Here is a 15,611-nt window from a genome sequence, read left to right on the forward strand (position 1 = left end):
TTTAAAGTCAACCACATTTTAATGTTTAGTGAAAAGACTTTTATTTTTTTATTTTTTTTGTGAGGCGTTTTGGTAATAATGGTAAGCACAGAAAAAACAAAGTACATAATACAACACAAAAATGCATTTGCTATCAATCTCTCCATGCCCTCGCCTTATGTCTCTAAATTGCAGAGTAGAATTAATCTCGGCCAGGGAAAACAGGACAAAACATATTTATAGGCAGGGCTTAGGCATTCAAAAGTAATAGGGATAATGTTCCTAATGCTGTATTTAGTTATATAACTGTTAAATTCAGCAGTGTTGATAGTCAATCCCTTTACATAGGATGCATTTTATCACAGCAGAGACTCATTTTCTCCTAGCTGTAATGAACCCTTGTGTTCATCAAGAGATTACAGAACGATTGTAAGGAAGGCGAGGGTTTATAATTAACTACTTACTTATTAATAGCTATTATAGTTGAACATTCAGATTTTTATAAGGATAAAGAAATTAAGCACAAATGTTGACTCATAAATTATTTCTACTGGATTTTTATGCCATTTGTGTGTCAGATTGCCATTAGTGTACATTGCAACTTTTTCCATATATGTATATACAAATGTGATTTTCTATTTTTTGTTATGCTTAATTCCCTCTGTCCCAACAATGTTATACATGGACTCACTTTCATTTTCAATGCAAAGCAACACAAAATTACATTGAGCCCATCAAGCCCCTCTAAATTTCCCTTTTGCTCAAACACTGATTTTTAAATTTCAGAGGAAAGACTTTTCTGCAAGGGCTCTATTCTGTTGATCTCTGTCTCTCTGCAGGGGATCTATAAATGGGATCAGTTTTATTTTTTAACAGACAATTCTATGGAAGGATATTGTGTCATAGTCACTAAAGGCTTCCTTACATTGACAGCAACCTTTGTAGGTCAAACTTCATCTCCATTGCATTCTAGCAGTCATGGACCAAGGGAGAGTTCTCAACCAACAAACTGCCTATACTGCATGGATTACTTGCAGTCTGTCAATAGCTGCTTTCAAGTCCCTTTACAGTAAAAAATTTGGGTGCATCACACCTTTATTATTTTTTACATTATTATATTATAGTACTATTAATGTTTCCAATGATAATTTTAGGAAGCTTTGTTCCTAAAATTATACCTTCAGATTCCTTCTCAAATTTGTATCCCTCTATATTTATTATCTTTGCTCTATTTTAATGGTATTCTCTGCTTCTATTTTAATATTTAAGCCCTTGTCTGAAATATTTGAAGGCCCACAATGCGCTGATATTTATTTTCAGAATGAACAAATATGTTATAAAGTAAAGTTGTGCACATTTACATAATTACATTATTTAGGTATATTGGATAGCAGTATATAAATAAATATGCTATGTTTATGTACTAATGGTGCATTAAACAAAAATACTTTGCAGGGAATGAGTTAAAAAAAAAAAAAAAACTGGCTTGCCAGTGCATTCAATAATTACAAAAAAATACTTTGTCATTTATTTTAGTACTTTTTATGATTATGTAGTTGTTATATGCTCTTAGCAGAGTACATTTATGGTTCTATTACATTAGTGCAATAGGTGACATCACAGTCAAAATCCTCCTTGGAAATAATTTCTTGATGCGTTTTACATTGTGGTAGCGTTTTTATAGCTGAGATAAAGAGGTGAATAGTGGCTTTGCAAGTTCTTCCTCTAATGCCAGTCTCCTAGGTTCTAAAAAAAACTGTTATTTTAACCTCTCAAGCACCAATCAATATTAAGATATAAAACGCTTTGCCTCGTCCCTTGTCCTTACGGGGTTAAACATTTGACATTAAAAAACATGTTTTATACATTTACATTCATAACAGTGAGTTGAAGTTCCAACTCTACAAATGTTCAAATTTAATTTTTAAAAAGGTCCCTAATGCTGAAATGTTTTAGAGTATTTGAACCGTATGTGAAAAGAAAATTGATTTACTTGTTCAAGTTAAAGTGTATTAATATTTAAAAGCTTTAGTTAAAATAATTGCCTTACTTAATTTGCCTACAAGCAAAGTCAGATATGTTTAAAGCCAGATTTGGATATAATTGGGTGAAAATTCCATTATGGGTCCGAGCCAAACATCACATTATCATTAGTCTTTCTTTGTACAGCATTAATGATTCTGTTGGTGCCTTAGTTACAGGTTGCAAGCTGTAAATATAAAAGTTTAGGCACCTCTTTTGCTGTCGTGTGTCCTTCTTATTCTTATTATCTTATTTGTATCCAACAGCATTGGTTTTGATGTTCGTGGTATGGATGAAGCGTCGTGACAAAGAACGTCAAGGCAAACAGCTTCTTATTGACCCAGAGGATGATGTCAGGGATAACATTTTGAAGTACGATGAAGAAGGCGGAGGAGAAGAAGACCAGGTAATAGTAATAATGTGTAATCATAGTGTTCCTTTTGCCTGACAGGCACTAATATTCATATTCCATATAAGTACTAATAGTAAAGAGAAATTATGATTTTTTTTTGTGATTTATAATGTATACATCACAGTAAGACTATATGTTTGTGTTGTTTATTAAAACTATGCAGAAATGTGTTCTCCGCTCTAGAAACATTTCAAATACCATAACCTCTAGTGGGCAAACCTTTGCAAATGGTTTGACAGCTTACCCTGGGTCTGTCTGGCACCAGGTACCTCCCCCTTGATATCTGGAAGCTCTCTGCTCTGCTCTTTTAGCTTCTTGGCTTAGATAGTTCAGTGGATGCTCTCAGCCAATGAACTGGACCTGCACTAATAGAAGTGCAGGAGCTTCTAGTTCTCCTGGAGATTGCTAAAGTTGTAAAATGGTTTGCAAACCATTGGGTGTCATTGATAACACAGTTTCCAAGCAAAGCTTTTTTTTATTCTTTATTTTTGCTGTGCATTAGATAACAGAAGCATGCTTACAATGCCACGACAGCATATACAGGCAATTGGAGAATAAGTATAAGTTAACATTTGCATGGCAGTCAGAGAAAAGCACAATTTTATAAACTTTGTAAGACAAGCTAAATACAGGCTAACTATGTACGTCTATTGTGGTGGGTCACGTTGGGATCATCAAGCTTGATATAGTAAACATATAGTGATTCATAAGTCTGTAAGAGTAATTAAAGGTATTCAAATATTGCCTAACTAGCTAGACATCTCTGCCAAAGTTGCATAAACTGGACTTTATCAAAAATATAAGACATGCTATTGAAGGACACTAATGGTGTGCTGCCAGCCTCATAAGTAAGATTAAAAAATATGCTTCCTGGGGCAATAAGAGGCCAACAAACAAATACAGAGCCAACAAGCAAATAAAGGCAAGCAGAGTATAATATAAGGTCATACATGGTTGGCAATATCGAATGGGTGTAAAGGCAGACCCATATGGGTTACATGCTAATATCCACCAATGTGGCTCACGTGTGGCCCCTCCGTGGTTCCTGTGTAATTATATATGCATATGAAAACATGACTTAAACCCAACTGAAATACATGAAATGGAATTAAAATGAAGGGAGATGGCCAAGTGTGGCCCTTAAGGTAGTGACTGTGGGCACCTGCAGCCTGTGGTGCCAACCTTGAGGCCCCATAGTCCCGCTTATATGCTGCGTGGGTGGCACTGGGATCGGCACGCTATATAAGGTGTGCATGTGCTGGTATAGTTGTTCCCTAATGCTGCCATGTTCGGCCTAAATAGATTAACTTGCGGGGTTATGGTTGTGGTGCTAGTTCCCCTACAGGGCAATCTGCGGGCAGTGTGTGTCATTGAGGCTGAGAAAGAAAGGGTCCACATGAGTGCAATGAAATAATAATGGTAGAGTTCAAGTTAGCTTTAGTGGGTCAGTCTGTATGCCATCCCTGCAAACCAAGTTCCTTGGGTCCCTGGATCAGCCGATTCCTCTTCTGGGCATAGTAGGAGCGGGCATCTGTGGGTTTTGGGGGGTGTAGAAGGGGCGTGTATGGCAGGGGGCTTCTCCCCAGCTCCAGGCCTTGTGTGGGGTCGACAGCCTTTGGCCACAGACTCGGATACTCTGCGAGGCCAGTTCTCTCCCATTGTGGGCGCTGTGGAAGGTCCTGCGGCGGGTGGCCTTCCTGTGTTCGATGTCCTGGAGGGGATCTCCTGGTGACCTCCGGCCTAGATGGGCGCTTAGCTCTGTGGTGAAGGGCATCTTTGCCAGGGATTAGCTTGTTCCGCCCCATGACTTCTGCCGGCTCCACCACCCTGTCATGAGTAGGGAGCTGTTGAGCAGTACGCTGCTCCAGCTTCACCCAAAAGCGGCAGAGCAGGTCATCCAGGCGCCTGTGGAGGGGCTGAGAGGGTGCAGGTCCGGTGATGTGGTCTGCAGCCGTCATTTTGCTAGGCCCCGCATGGTCTAAGTGCGGGCTATGGCGGGCCTCAGGTGCCGTTGGTAACGTGTGAGCCAGGTTGGTGGGGACCATGATAACCCCCACTGGTCCATAGAGGGGGAACGGGGACTCCATACAGGTTCAATCGAGAATCGTGGCGGCGGGAGAGCGTCCGTCTCCCCTGTATCACCCATTCTTCTTGGCCTCGAGAGGTTATTGAGCGGAGTAGAACGGGCCATCCACTTACATGGTATCTGCAGAAAGGTCACAAGGTCCCCTGTCATATGGCAACCTGCTTGGGCCTGGTATCAGCTTTGGTTCGGGTAGGTTCAATAGAATTTGCAATAGCTTGCAGGAGCAACTGCAACCTGCGTCCGCTCGGTTCTGCCCCAAGCAAAGCTTTTGTACGTGCTATTTATATCTATTTCTGTCTTCTACCAGTCTTAATTACTGATGCTAAATACAGCTCTTATGAAAAGATGTTGAGGCAGGTTACTATGCGGTCACTATTACTGGTTACTACATTGATGTATTAATAAATCACACTGAAACACGTTTTTTTAACACTTATCTTCCAGAATGTATGTAAAAAATAAAAATACAATATCTCACATCTTGACTTAGCAATACATTTACTGTTCAAAAATATTATAGGATGAATGATGTATGTTATTTTCTTCATCAGAACATTATTCTTATTTCTTAAGATGAAAAAAATAAAAATGTCAGCCTCATATTATGGATGTAAACCAGTCACTGGTCTCTAAGTACTCCAATTGTGTTAAGTATAAATTTAATTTATTCATAGTATATACACCGGTAACCTTTTGGCCACTTCAAAGTACAAAATTTCTCATTCATTATTTTCTTCAAATTTCTTTAAATAAAGAATTAAGCGAAGAAATCCAATCATTAGATTTAGTTTAACATTTTAAAACAAATAAAGATCATGGTGATTCTGTATGTATGGATTTATTTATGGATATATGGATTTAGCAAATATTCCCCTTAATGACCTCTACAAACATGATCAAAACAGCAGAAGATGTTCTTGGTTTGTAGTTTTGCATCATTCACAGAGAGTCTGTATTTGACTATTGCTCTTTTTATTCATACATCCATAAAAGCTATCAAAACAACTGATCACACAGTAGTTAAACATTTAGTGTTTTGTTTATCCATAATATTTAAATTATGGCTTTAGTACAATAGAGAGGCCCAATATGAACATATTAGTGAGAACAGAGAATAGGGAAAATCTCTCTTGAGAAATCCATCTTAGGTATAAGAAAATAATTGGTTGATATAATTAAGTTACAACATAAAAACCCTTATTTTTTTATGTTGTAAGTTAATTATATCAACCAATTATTTTCTTATACCTAAGAGGGATTTCTCAAGAGTGATTTTCCCTTTTCTTTTTCTTATACATTGGTATTGGGGTTCATGCCGAGAGTGGTTGGTAACCCACCCTCGTACTGACCACCCCCGTTTGGATACTTTACATATAGGGTGCTGTTTTGATATTTTTTCACGGGCTATTAGAGAACAGCTTCAGGCAGCAGGGAATCTGCTTATTTAAAAATATTGGTGGGAATTGGCTACACTAAATATTAATTTCACTACAATATTGAATCAATAGAATATAGCAAACACATTAAGGTTTTTAAAATGTGTTTGTTTTGTTGTTCATATAGTCCCAGTATTTATGTGTGTTAGTTTTAATTAGTATTCTGCTACAGAAGACAATTAAAAGTGTGTGTGTGTGTGGGGGGGGGGGGGGGGGGGGGGGATAAAAAAAAAAGAAATAAATATATAAATACAGATTTACAGATAGTATTCTTAAAATAATATCTTTGAATATATATACAACATATATAGCGCATACCATCTAATACTAATACAGATAGATATAATGAAAAACCCATATATCTGGTGTTTTACTCACATGTACCAGAACCCTATTAACCACGGCTCTGTGTATGAATTACTTAATTTGAGAGGTGATATGTCCCACAACCTGCAGGGTCTCAAGCCACACCGTATGTTAGTCTTGTGCATTAATAAGTGGTGAGTGTCCCAATAGGGTGCCCACAATTTCCAAAAAGTATAGCCACAAATCATCAACCATACGTAGTCTTTTCCAGGTTCTGCCACTTTCTGGTCACGTGGTGCTCTCTGGTCTGCCTCCTAGTGACGTCTACTGTGATGCATTTCGCCCATTTTCTGCATCCTCATCTGACCTATTATGTTCTCCTCTGCATTTAGTTTCTGGAACACCCTCACACCCCAATCAAAATAAAAAAATGGGACTAAACTTTTTATAACACAGAGATCCAGTTCCTGTAGCTGTTTTTTTTTCTGCTCATCCAGGTCAATGCTGCTCACTTGGAATGAAAAGAGTCAGAACTGTGCTTCTCCAGTCAGTTGGAGGATAACTGTGAGAACTCGGTTCTCGCAGAGGCTGTCAGGTAGACAGTCACTAGAGGCATATTTAACCCTGTAATATAAGTTTTGTTGTATCTAAAAACCAGCAATGCTTTAAGAATGGAAGCATGTCAATGTAATTTATCTAGATAACATTTTGCCTTGCTATGTAATTTGTTATAACCTTAGTAAGATTTTACTTACAAATGTGGCATTTTTAACTGGATTTTTTTTTCTAAACTGCAATGTACAACTTCCTATTTCACACTTCCTAAGTTAGTTAAATGTTGAAAAAGAAAAGGTGTTGATTGCATCATGAGTTGCTGAGGTGTTTCAACACCTAAACTAACACTTTATAAGCACATAAAATGTTAATATTAATGTTCTCTTTACTAAGATCTTAAACATCATCTTTGTAAAATGTTAATATATAGTTGTGTATGATATATAACATCCACAAAACCCCAATACATAACAATTAAACATATTCACTTAAGAAACACTGTTTTTGGCTGTACACATGAAGCAGAACTTAATTAAAGGATCACTATAGGGTCGGGAACACAAACATGTATTCCATTTAGGTGGCTTGCCCCCCGTATAAAAATGTAAAACTCGTGTGGCGCTGGCATCATAAAAATTGCAGATTTCTAGCCAATCCAATGCTTTCCCATAGGGAATCGGCACGAGGGTGAGGCCATATGCTGTTTTGCCCAATCAGGACCTCCTTATAGAGATGCATTGAATCAATGCATCTGTATGAGGAAAATTCAGCGTCTCCATGCAGAGCATGGGGACGCTGAATGGCAGGGCTGCTTCCTGTGCAGCCCTGAGCCAGGAATCCCCTCCAGTGGCCATCTGAGCAGTGGCACCCTTGGAGATGTCCCTAAGGGCAATGTAAACACTGCATTTTCTCTGAAAAGGCAGTGGTTGCATGAAAATACCTGAAGGGAGCTATTAAACTCACCAGAACAACTACATTAAGCTGTAGTTGTTCTGGTGACTATAGTGTCCCTTTAATGGAATCTTTGATTGTCTATTCTTGCTACTATATTTTAGAGTTGTAACATTTTTCATTGCTTTATTCTTCAGGACTATGATTTAAGCCAATTGCAACAACCTGACACGATGGAACCAGATACAATCAAACCAGTTGGAATCAGACGTATGGATGAAAGACCAATACACGCAGAACCCCAATACCCAGTCCGATCTGCTGCCCCTCATCCTGGAGATATTGGAGACTTTATAAACGAGGTAAAAAAATTATTCTGTTGTGTCATTTATTACTTTTTTAAGCAAAGTTTTTGAATTACTACACAACAAAAAAGGCCATGAATATATTATATATGCACAGTTTATTAGATAAGCACACTGATCCATTGGATGTAAATGACATATACTCCCAAAAATGTTTTGCTGTCCCCACGGTAAATATATCAAGTTATAGTATCACTAAAAGACCAGTCCCTATTCATGCAAATATCTTCTGCAGATATTTGTCAAATGAATGTGAGGTGTCATAAAGCATATAAGCAAATAGATTAAATGGATATATATATATTGTGACCACAATTACAACACATCAAGGCAACAAAAGCTTAAGGCAGAAGCAATACAATTACTATTGTGGAAATCTATTCACGAACCGGACTTTACATAGGACACGAGGTCATGCGTTGAGACTGGAAGAAAGAAGATTTCATCTAAGGCAAAGAAAAGTTTTTTATTACTGTAAGAACAATAAGGAAGTGTAATTATCTCCCTGAAGAAGTGGTTTATCAGAATTCATACAGATGTTCAAACAGCAACTAGATGCATACTTGCAAAAAAACAGAATATTCAAGGATATCATTTTTCAATGTAGGGTAATCGTTTCTTGATCCAAGGATAAATCTGACTGACATTCTGGGGTCAAGAAGGAATTTTTTTCCTAGTTTGTTGCAAAATTGGAAATGCTTCAAGCTGGGGGTTTTTGCCTTCTTTTGAATCAACAGCAAAAAACAAATAGGACGAAGGCTGAACTTGATAGACGCAAGTCTCTTTTCAGCTATGTAACTATGTAACTAAGCAGTAAGTTTTGTGCTAAAAAATAATGAGCAGTATTAAACATGCAGCATAGCACATTTTATGGAAAAGGTTAAGGCATCAATGGATTTGCAACCATTGCATAACTATGTCTACTCTCATTTTGTGATCTCTTTAGCGAGGATAACCAGCCACATCATAAGCAGGGTCCACATATCTGATATGCAAAGTCAGCAGTGAAAGGAATGTTTTAATCTGTCTCTTTGACTACTGTGTTTGTTGACTGGCTTCTGGATGTAGATAACATTTCTTAAGGCAGAATTTCATTGGTTTTTGTGAGTGTCCTGTTTGTGGTCCAAATGGATTCAAAACATAAGGCCCAATTGAGAGATTTTCTTAGCAGGGGGGAACATACTTTCATCCCAATATATATTGTTAGGTTAAATACTTGATTATTGGTGTAAAGGAGTGAACGTAAACCAGTCAACAAATACGTTTATCTTTGCACAGATGCTATGGAATGACTCCATGCTCACACCAAATAGGTAATGGCTTCCATTTGAAATTGCAGCAATTAAAGTCCATATTCCAATGGATGCTAAAATAGCTAAGTGGCTTGCAGAGTCTAGTGGTATATGGTGTTTATATTGTCTGGGAAAAAAAAAACTCTGAAATTGCATCAGCAAATTGAGTGGAAAATGTTTATATATGTTCAGACCATCAGGGCATAAGAACTAGGACCTGTGCACATGTATTGTAGTCCCTATGATATACAGTGCAGTGTGCAATAATATTGCCTTTTGTGTCTAGAAATAAAGTTACATTTACCAAAGGAGTGGCATGTTTAAATCTATCGAAAAAAGAGAAATACATTTATATTGGGCACTGTTAAATTTTCACTGTTTTTTTTTTTTTGTCTTTCATTTTTTGTTTACTCCTTAAACCCTGCCTTAACATAAGCCCCGTGATCTGAATGCATGCACATTAAATACACTTGGCTAAAAGTAGTGCCTTTAACTTTACATTTTAAAAGGTTTGGCAGAAGTATTCTCCCAGTTAATTTATTTGGTTTACAAATAGTAGGCCAGATTTGTATTGTAGTTTAAATTAATTTATAAGCCAAATTTAATAATAGTTAATTTTAATTTCCCTCACGTATCACCCTTTTCAGTTGATAAGAATGGTTGAAATTCAATACCTTTATAATTACCAAGAGTTGTTTCAAATAGGATTAGTGTATAGAGCGGCCAAATTAAATCAATTATGTAAGTGCTTTATACACTTGTCTTGTGAAGCATTTTAACAGCTTGTGTGTTAGTCCTTAAGTTATTCAAGCAAGCTAGGTATTTCTCCCACAGAATTTAATAGAGGAGGACAAAAATGTCGACTTTCATTTTGTTGCAGGCTCTTATTTAGTTAGTCTTTATCAGCAAGGTGCAAACTACATAAAGCTTTCTAATTACACTCAGATTGAAAAAAATATATTTTTTGTAGTATTTGCAGATTTTATAAAATTAAAACTGAACGTTAAGACAGACCCCAAATATTTTTTTTTTGTGTGTGTGTGTGTCAGAACCTTTGATAAATGCTATTTGTGGCACCACAACATACATTTTTGTGACATGGAATTAGCAGCAATGATGGGCAACTGTTTTGAGCATTCGTATGAAGTACACCAGCATATAACTCATCAATACTTTGTTTTTGACTAATGTGGCATACATTTCTGTGGTTTGTTCAAGGATTATGAAACATTTCATCATCACATTCAAACTTCCCTAGTTAGTAGTGTGCAGTCCACAGGCATTCAGAGAGTACAGATTGTAAAATATTTATTTTAGTATAACAATATTGCAAATTTTATTTAATACAGCTTTTATGTATAAATATAATTCCTGTAAACCAATTGGTGACTCAAACTTTGAGGAATTTGTCTTATACAAAGAAAATCTGTTAGGATCATACATTACTTTGATAGAAAGTCCATATATATTTAGTTAACAAACATGTATTCCTGACCCTATAGTGTTAAAAACACTATCAAGCCACCCTGCCCCCCACCTCCCCCTACACCCCTCTTATATACCCTAAATATAGTAAAATCTTACCTTTATTTCAGTCTGCTGGTGCTGGCATAATCAGAAGTAGTGATCTCAGCGGATTGACTGAGATTGTCAGTTCTGATGATCTCAGCCATAGAGGCAGGCTGGGAGTAGAGCCAAACGCCACCCTGGTCAATCAGCATCTACTCATAGAGATGCATTGAATCAATGCATCTCTACAAGGAAAGCTCAGTGTCTCCATGCAGAGGGTAGAGACACTGAATGACAGTGCTGCACTGTGCAGCACTGTCCCAGCAAGCAGCTCTGGTTAACAGTTAGGAAGGTTTACTTGTTCGCTCTGCTTAAATCATAGTTCAAGCTAATTTGGAGCTTCCATTTAAAAGCATTAGTCTAATAACTCCCTATGCAAACCATTCTTTAGGGAAGTCACCACATTTGGTTGGCACATTCACGGCAATTGCCAGTAATGTATCCATTTCAGGAAGGGGAAACTGTCAGTTGAGTTGCTGCATGTGTGTTATGACATACTGAGAAGATGATGGGTTTTATAATAAATAAAACAGTACTCTTATTTGTCATTTTTAAGTTTGTAACTTTTTTGACTTAGTAACACAATGCAGTGGATAGGAATATATTTTAGATGTTATTTAAGTAGAAAAACTGGGCAGAAGAATTATTTTCTATCCCTTTTTTTTGGTCAATTTATAGTAACCCCAATGATGTCTGATGTGACAGCTGCTGTCAAGAGGGCGACGTAGTGCATGATCTGAATTATGGTCAACTCAGAAGCGCAAAATGAGGCTTTGTGTTTCTCTCCTGCAGTTGCCCTGTCACAACAGCTACTTTAAGTGCAGCTTTTAGATGGAACTTTCCTTTTAGATATCTTGTGAGAGTAAATTGTTCATTTCAGAAATCGGATCACACCTTTCATCTTGTTTCACCTACGATTTTTACCGCTACTGTAGTTTGTTTTTGCTTTTTTTGCTTCTTTAAACAACCTTCTTTGAAATAGTGATCTGGAAATTTTACTTAATAAATAGACTGAAATAGTGATCTGGAAATTGTACTTAATAAATAGACATGCAAAAGGACACAATAGGCTGGCTTTGCCCTCTATTATGAATGCAACATAAATCTAATTAACAAATAAATATGAAAGCTTATATTATCTTCTAAACGTCCCTTGTATGGAGCAGGTCACAAGCATACACTATTTCTGTAGTGAAATATGCAAAGCCCTGGAAGTACGTTTAATGGAATCTTAAATGGCATGAACCAGTGAAGACCTTTCAACAGCAAGGGTTTTTTAGGATATGGAGAATAAACCTAACAATTGCTTTGAGAGCAATTCACCATGAGACAGTCGCATCCATTAATAGCTTCCTTTAAAAAAATATATGGGGAGCTACTTACTTACACATTTAAAAAAAAAAAAAAAAGAAAGTGAATATTAAGCCCCAGTGAGTATAAGTTCAACCTGGTAAGAATGGCATGGACTCTCCAGGCTTGTAACGACAAGTAACATTGAAGGCATAGTAGTATAGAACTTCACATTTTAAGCCAAGATTAGGTGTATGTTGTACTACAGAAAATTTCTTTAGATGGAGGCTAAAGTGTACTGTGGATGCAATCAGTGCTTTTCAAATTAGTATTTACTTAATATTATGTGCCACTGCTGCGTTTTATGGAAGCATATCTTTTAAGAAAGATTATATTAACAAAATAGGTCTTAACTATATAAAATAAGTGCAAACCATAAGTATGTCACTTTTTGATTTATGTTGAAACATTTAACAAAAGTGAAAGAAGCCTCTATTGCATTTATTCTTTACTTTATATTACTGTACTTTTTATCATAATAATTAACCACTAATTTGCCATTCTAATACATTTTTCCATCTTTTAGGGTTTGAAAGCTGCAGACAATGACCCCACCGCCCCACCCTATGACTCCCTTTTAGTCTTTGACTATGAAGGTAGTGGCTCTACTGCTGGATCTCTAAGCTCCTTGAACTCGTCAAGTAGCGGTGGAGAGCAAGATTATGATTACCTAAATGACTGGGGCCCTCGCTTCAAGAAACTTGCCGATATGTATGGTGGAGGAGACGACTGAAATTTGGATTGAACTTTTGTTTTGTGGACAAGAAAAAAAAAAACAACAACAAAAAAACATTTGACCTGATATTCCCAAAAAGCGTAAAGAAGCTTGGCTTTAACCTTGTAGTCTACTAGCACAAGTGCTTGTTTGAAGGCTTTGGCATAGGCTGCAAACCAATTTGGGCTCAGTGGGAATATCAGTACTCCAATACCGTTTGGAAAAAAAAAATTGGTTGAGCTCAGTTACACTTGAATTTTACAGTACAGAAGCACTGGGATTTTATGTGCCTTTTTGTACCTTTTTCAGATCGGATTTAGTTTTATGTTCAACGCTTTAATGGTACTGATTTCTGAAAAGGTGAAAAGACAAGGTATGTTGTGGGTGGGGTGACCTAAGTAATCAAGATATCCTTTGTCACGCCTTTTTTTTTTTTTTTACATTGCATTGCTTTTGTTAAAATCTGGACTAGAAAAAACAAACACATTTCATTAGAGTAAGTTTGTTAGCTGCAAAGATACCATGTGGGTGACATGTACAGTGCATTATTTCTAGTTTTAGATGTTAAGGATTTTCATTAAAATTTTCAGATTTTTGCAGTTGATTGCAGACAAAGGGAGTTGTCATATCAGCGGTTTATAACATTATTGAGTTTTCTTTTGTAGCATAATTGATTTTTTTCTCACAAGATAGAGATATTAGGCACATTTTGGTCTTAATCAATGTATACTTTTCTTTTTTCATTTGCAATTTTTTTTTCACGTCACTGTAAAAACGGTATGTGTACATAATGTTTTATCAGCATAGTCTATAAAGACGATTAAAAGCTTCGGAACATGTGTATGTATTATTTGGACTATGAATCCAGGTTTTGCATGTTTATATCTTTTCTTTATGGATAAAGTATTTACAAAACAGGTTAAAACACAATTTTGTTCAATCAATCAAACTGTAGATTCAATACACAATTTTTTTTTAAAATATTTTTTTGGGAGGGTAAGAAAAAGTTCTTAGCACAAATGTTTTACATAATTTGTACCAAATAAATTAAAAAAGAAAAAAAGATAGGGGTAACCTGAACTGGTGGCACTACTAATACATGTTTAAGGGGGTGGGAAGCTTTTACACTGGAAAGACTTTGACAAAAGCTTTGCCTCTGTATTGTGTACCAGAATATAAATGATGCACCTCTGACCCCAACATTCTGAATAAAATGCTAATTTTGGATCTGGTGACTGGTTTGAATTTTTTCTTTTCCACTTCATCAATTTTGAATGCTGTAAAGAATCCCAAGATGCTGAAAACTCAATGATAAAAAAATGAGAACGTGTATAGCTCGCGCTTTCAATAACTGCAAGTTACTCTTTCTGTACTCTACCAAAAAGAAATCTGATTTCCCTTTTGAATATTGGAGCAGAAAAGAATATTCTACATTTGAGTGGTCTTGATGTTCCCTGGGAATCCAACCCTACAAGTACGATGATGGAAGGATGCAGTGCTCACTCTTTCATGCCCTGGGCTTGAAAGAACACTTGATAACTATAAACACAACGTGTTTAATTTGGAATAGAATGCCCCAATCAACATACTTTATAATTGGATACAAGTATAACTAAGCCAGCATGCAGTAATTTAGAATAATTAAAGGGTGGTTTTTTTCTTTGAGTCAATTTGAATGAAAATAAGATACATAAAACAGCATCGGAACTTCCATTTGCCTGTCGTTCTTGAAGACAACCTCTTGGTTTTTCTAATGATTGCTTTTCTAGTCATTAAGTGGCAGAGTATACCTGAGGGATTCCTCTAATGGATCTTTACGTTTGCCCTTTTGGCGTCAAGGAGTTCAGGCAAGGAAATAAATTCCTCTTATTGGAAAAGCAGACCCTGACTTGTCGGGCTTAATTGTCAAAACATAATTTCTTTGTATAGTGCATTAATGTTTTTTTAGCATTTTAAACTAGCTGACCTCCTGAGTGTCTGCCATTATTATTATGATATATTGTATATATTATAATATTGCTGCTAGCATACTATCGTTGTTGAAACAATAATGCATTGAAAACTATGATGATTTATTGCTAGTTCACATTCTCTTTGTGATTAGATGGACAGCACAGACATTCTGCAATATATATAGCTTATTCCAGCATGGTTTATGAACATTATAAAGAAGAATATTTAGTATTTATCATGTTTTTTTTTTTGCAGCTTCAATTATTCATTGGTTCTGATTGACGTGTTAAGAAATACAATATTTAGCATATGTTGTCCTTCATGAATATACATTTTCCTGTAGGCATTGTTGCGAAATGAACTTGCCATAATTGGGTACCGTTTACAAGGCAACCATTTCACAAATTAATTTAATTACATGGAAGGCAATATAACAACCTTACAAGGGCCATCAAACAGGAGTGAATTCTTGGTCGGTTTTATAGGGAAAAAAACATTTGTTTATGTAGATTATGAAGTAATCAGAACCACTCAGTGCTTTTATGGTGAAAGTGTATAAAATTATATAGAGCAATGATAAAAGCTTACAATAAATATTGATGCACTGCTTGGATTGATAGCATTTCTATTTTAGGTTACACGATATAAAAATATGTGCATGGCCAAATTATTAAGTAAGG

At 36.2% G+C, this 15,611-nt stretch overlaps 1 protein-coding gene across 1 annotated transcript in view; it reads left to right on the forward strand.

The window, feature by feature from the left end:
- Positions 1 to 14,205, forward strand: part of CDH2 (cadherin 2) — a 191,133-nt gene extending 176,928 nt beyond the window's left edge. The window contains exons 14-16 of the mRNA XM_063451450.1: positions 2,268 to 2,407; positions 7,885 to 8,049; positions 12,790 to 14,205. Of these exons, the coding sequence (XP_063307520.1) occupies positions 2,268 to 2,407; positions 7,885 to 8,049; positions 12,790 to 12,996 (512 nt within the window). The 3' untranslated portion in view covers positions 12,997 to 14,205. The remainder of the gene's footprint in view (positions 1 to 2,267; positions 2,408 to 7,884; positions 8,050 to 12,789) is intronic.
- The last annotated feature ends 1,406 nt before the right edge of the window (positions 14,206 to 15,611 follow it).

The sequence above is a fragment of the Pelobates fuscus genome, chromosome 4 (assembly GCF_036172605.1).
Source record: "Pelobates fuscus isolate aPelFus1 chromosome 4, aPelFus1.pri, whole genome shotgun sequence".
Taxonomy (NCBI): Eukaryota; Metazoa; Chordata; class Amphibia; order Anura; family Pelobatidae; genus Pelobates; species Pelobates fuscus.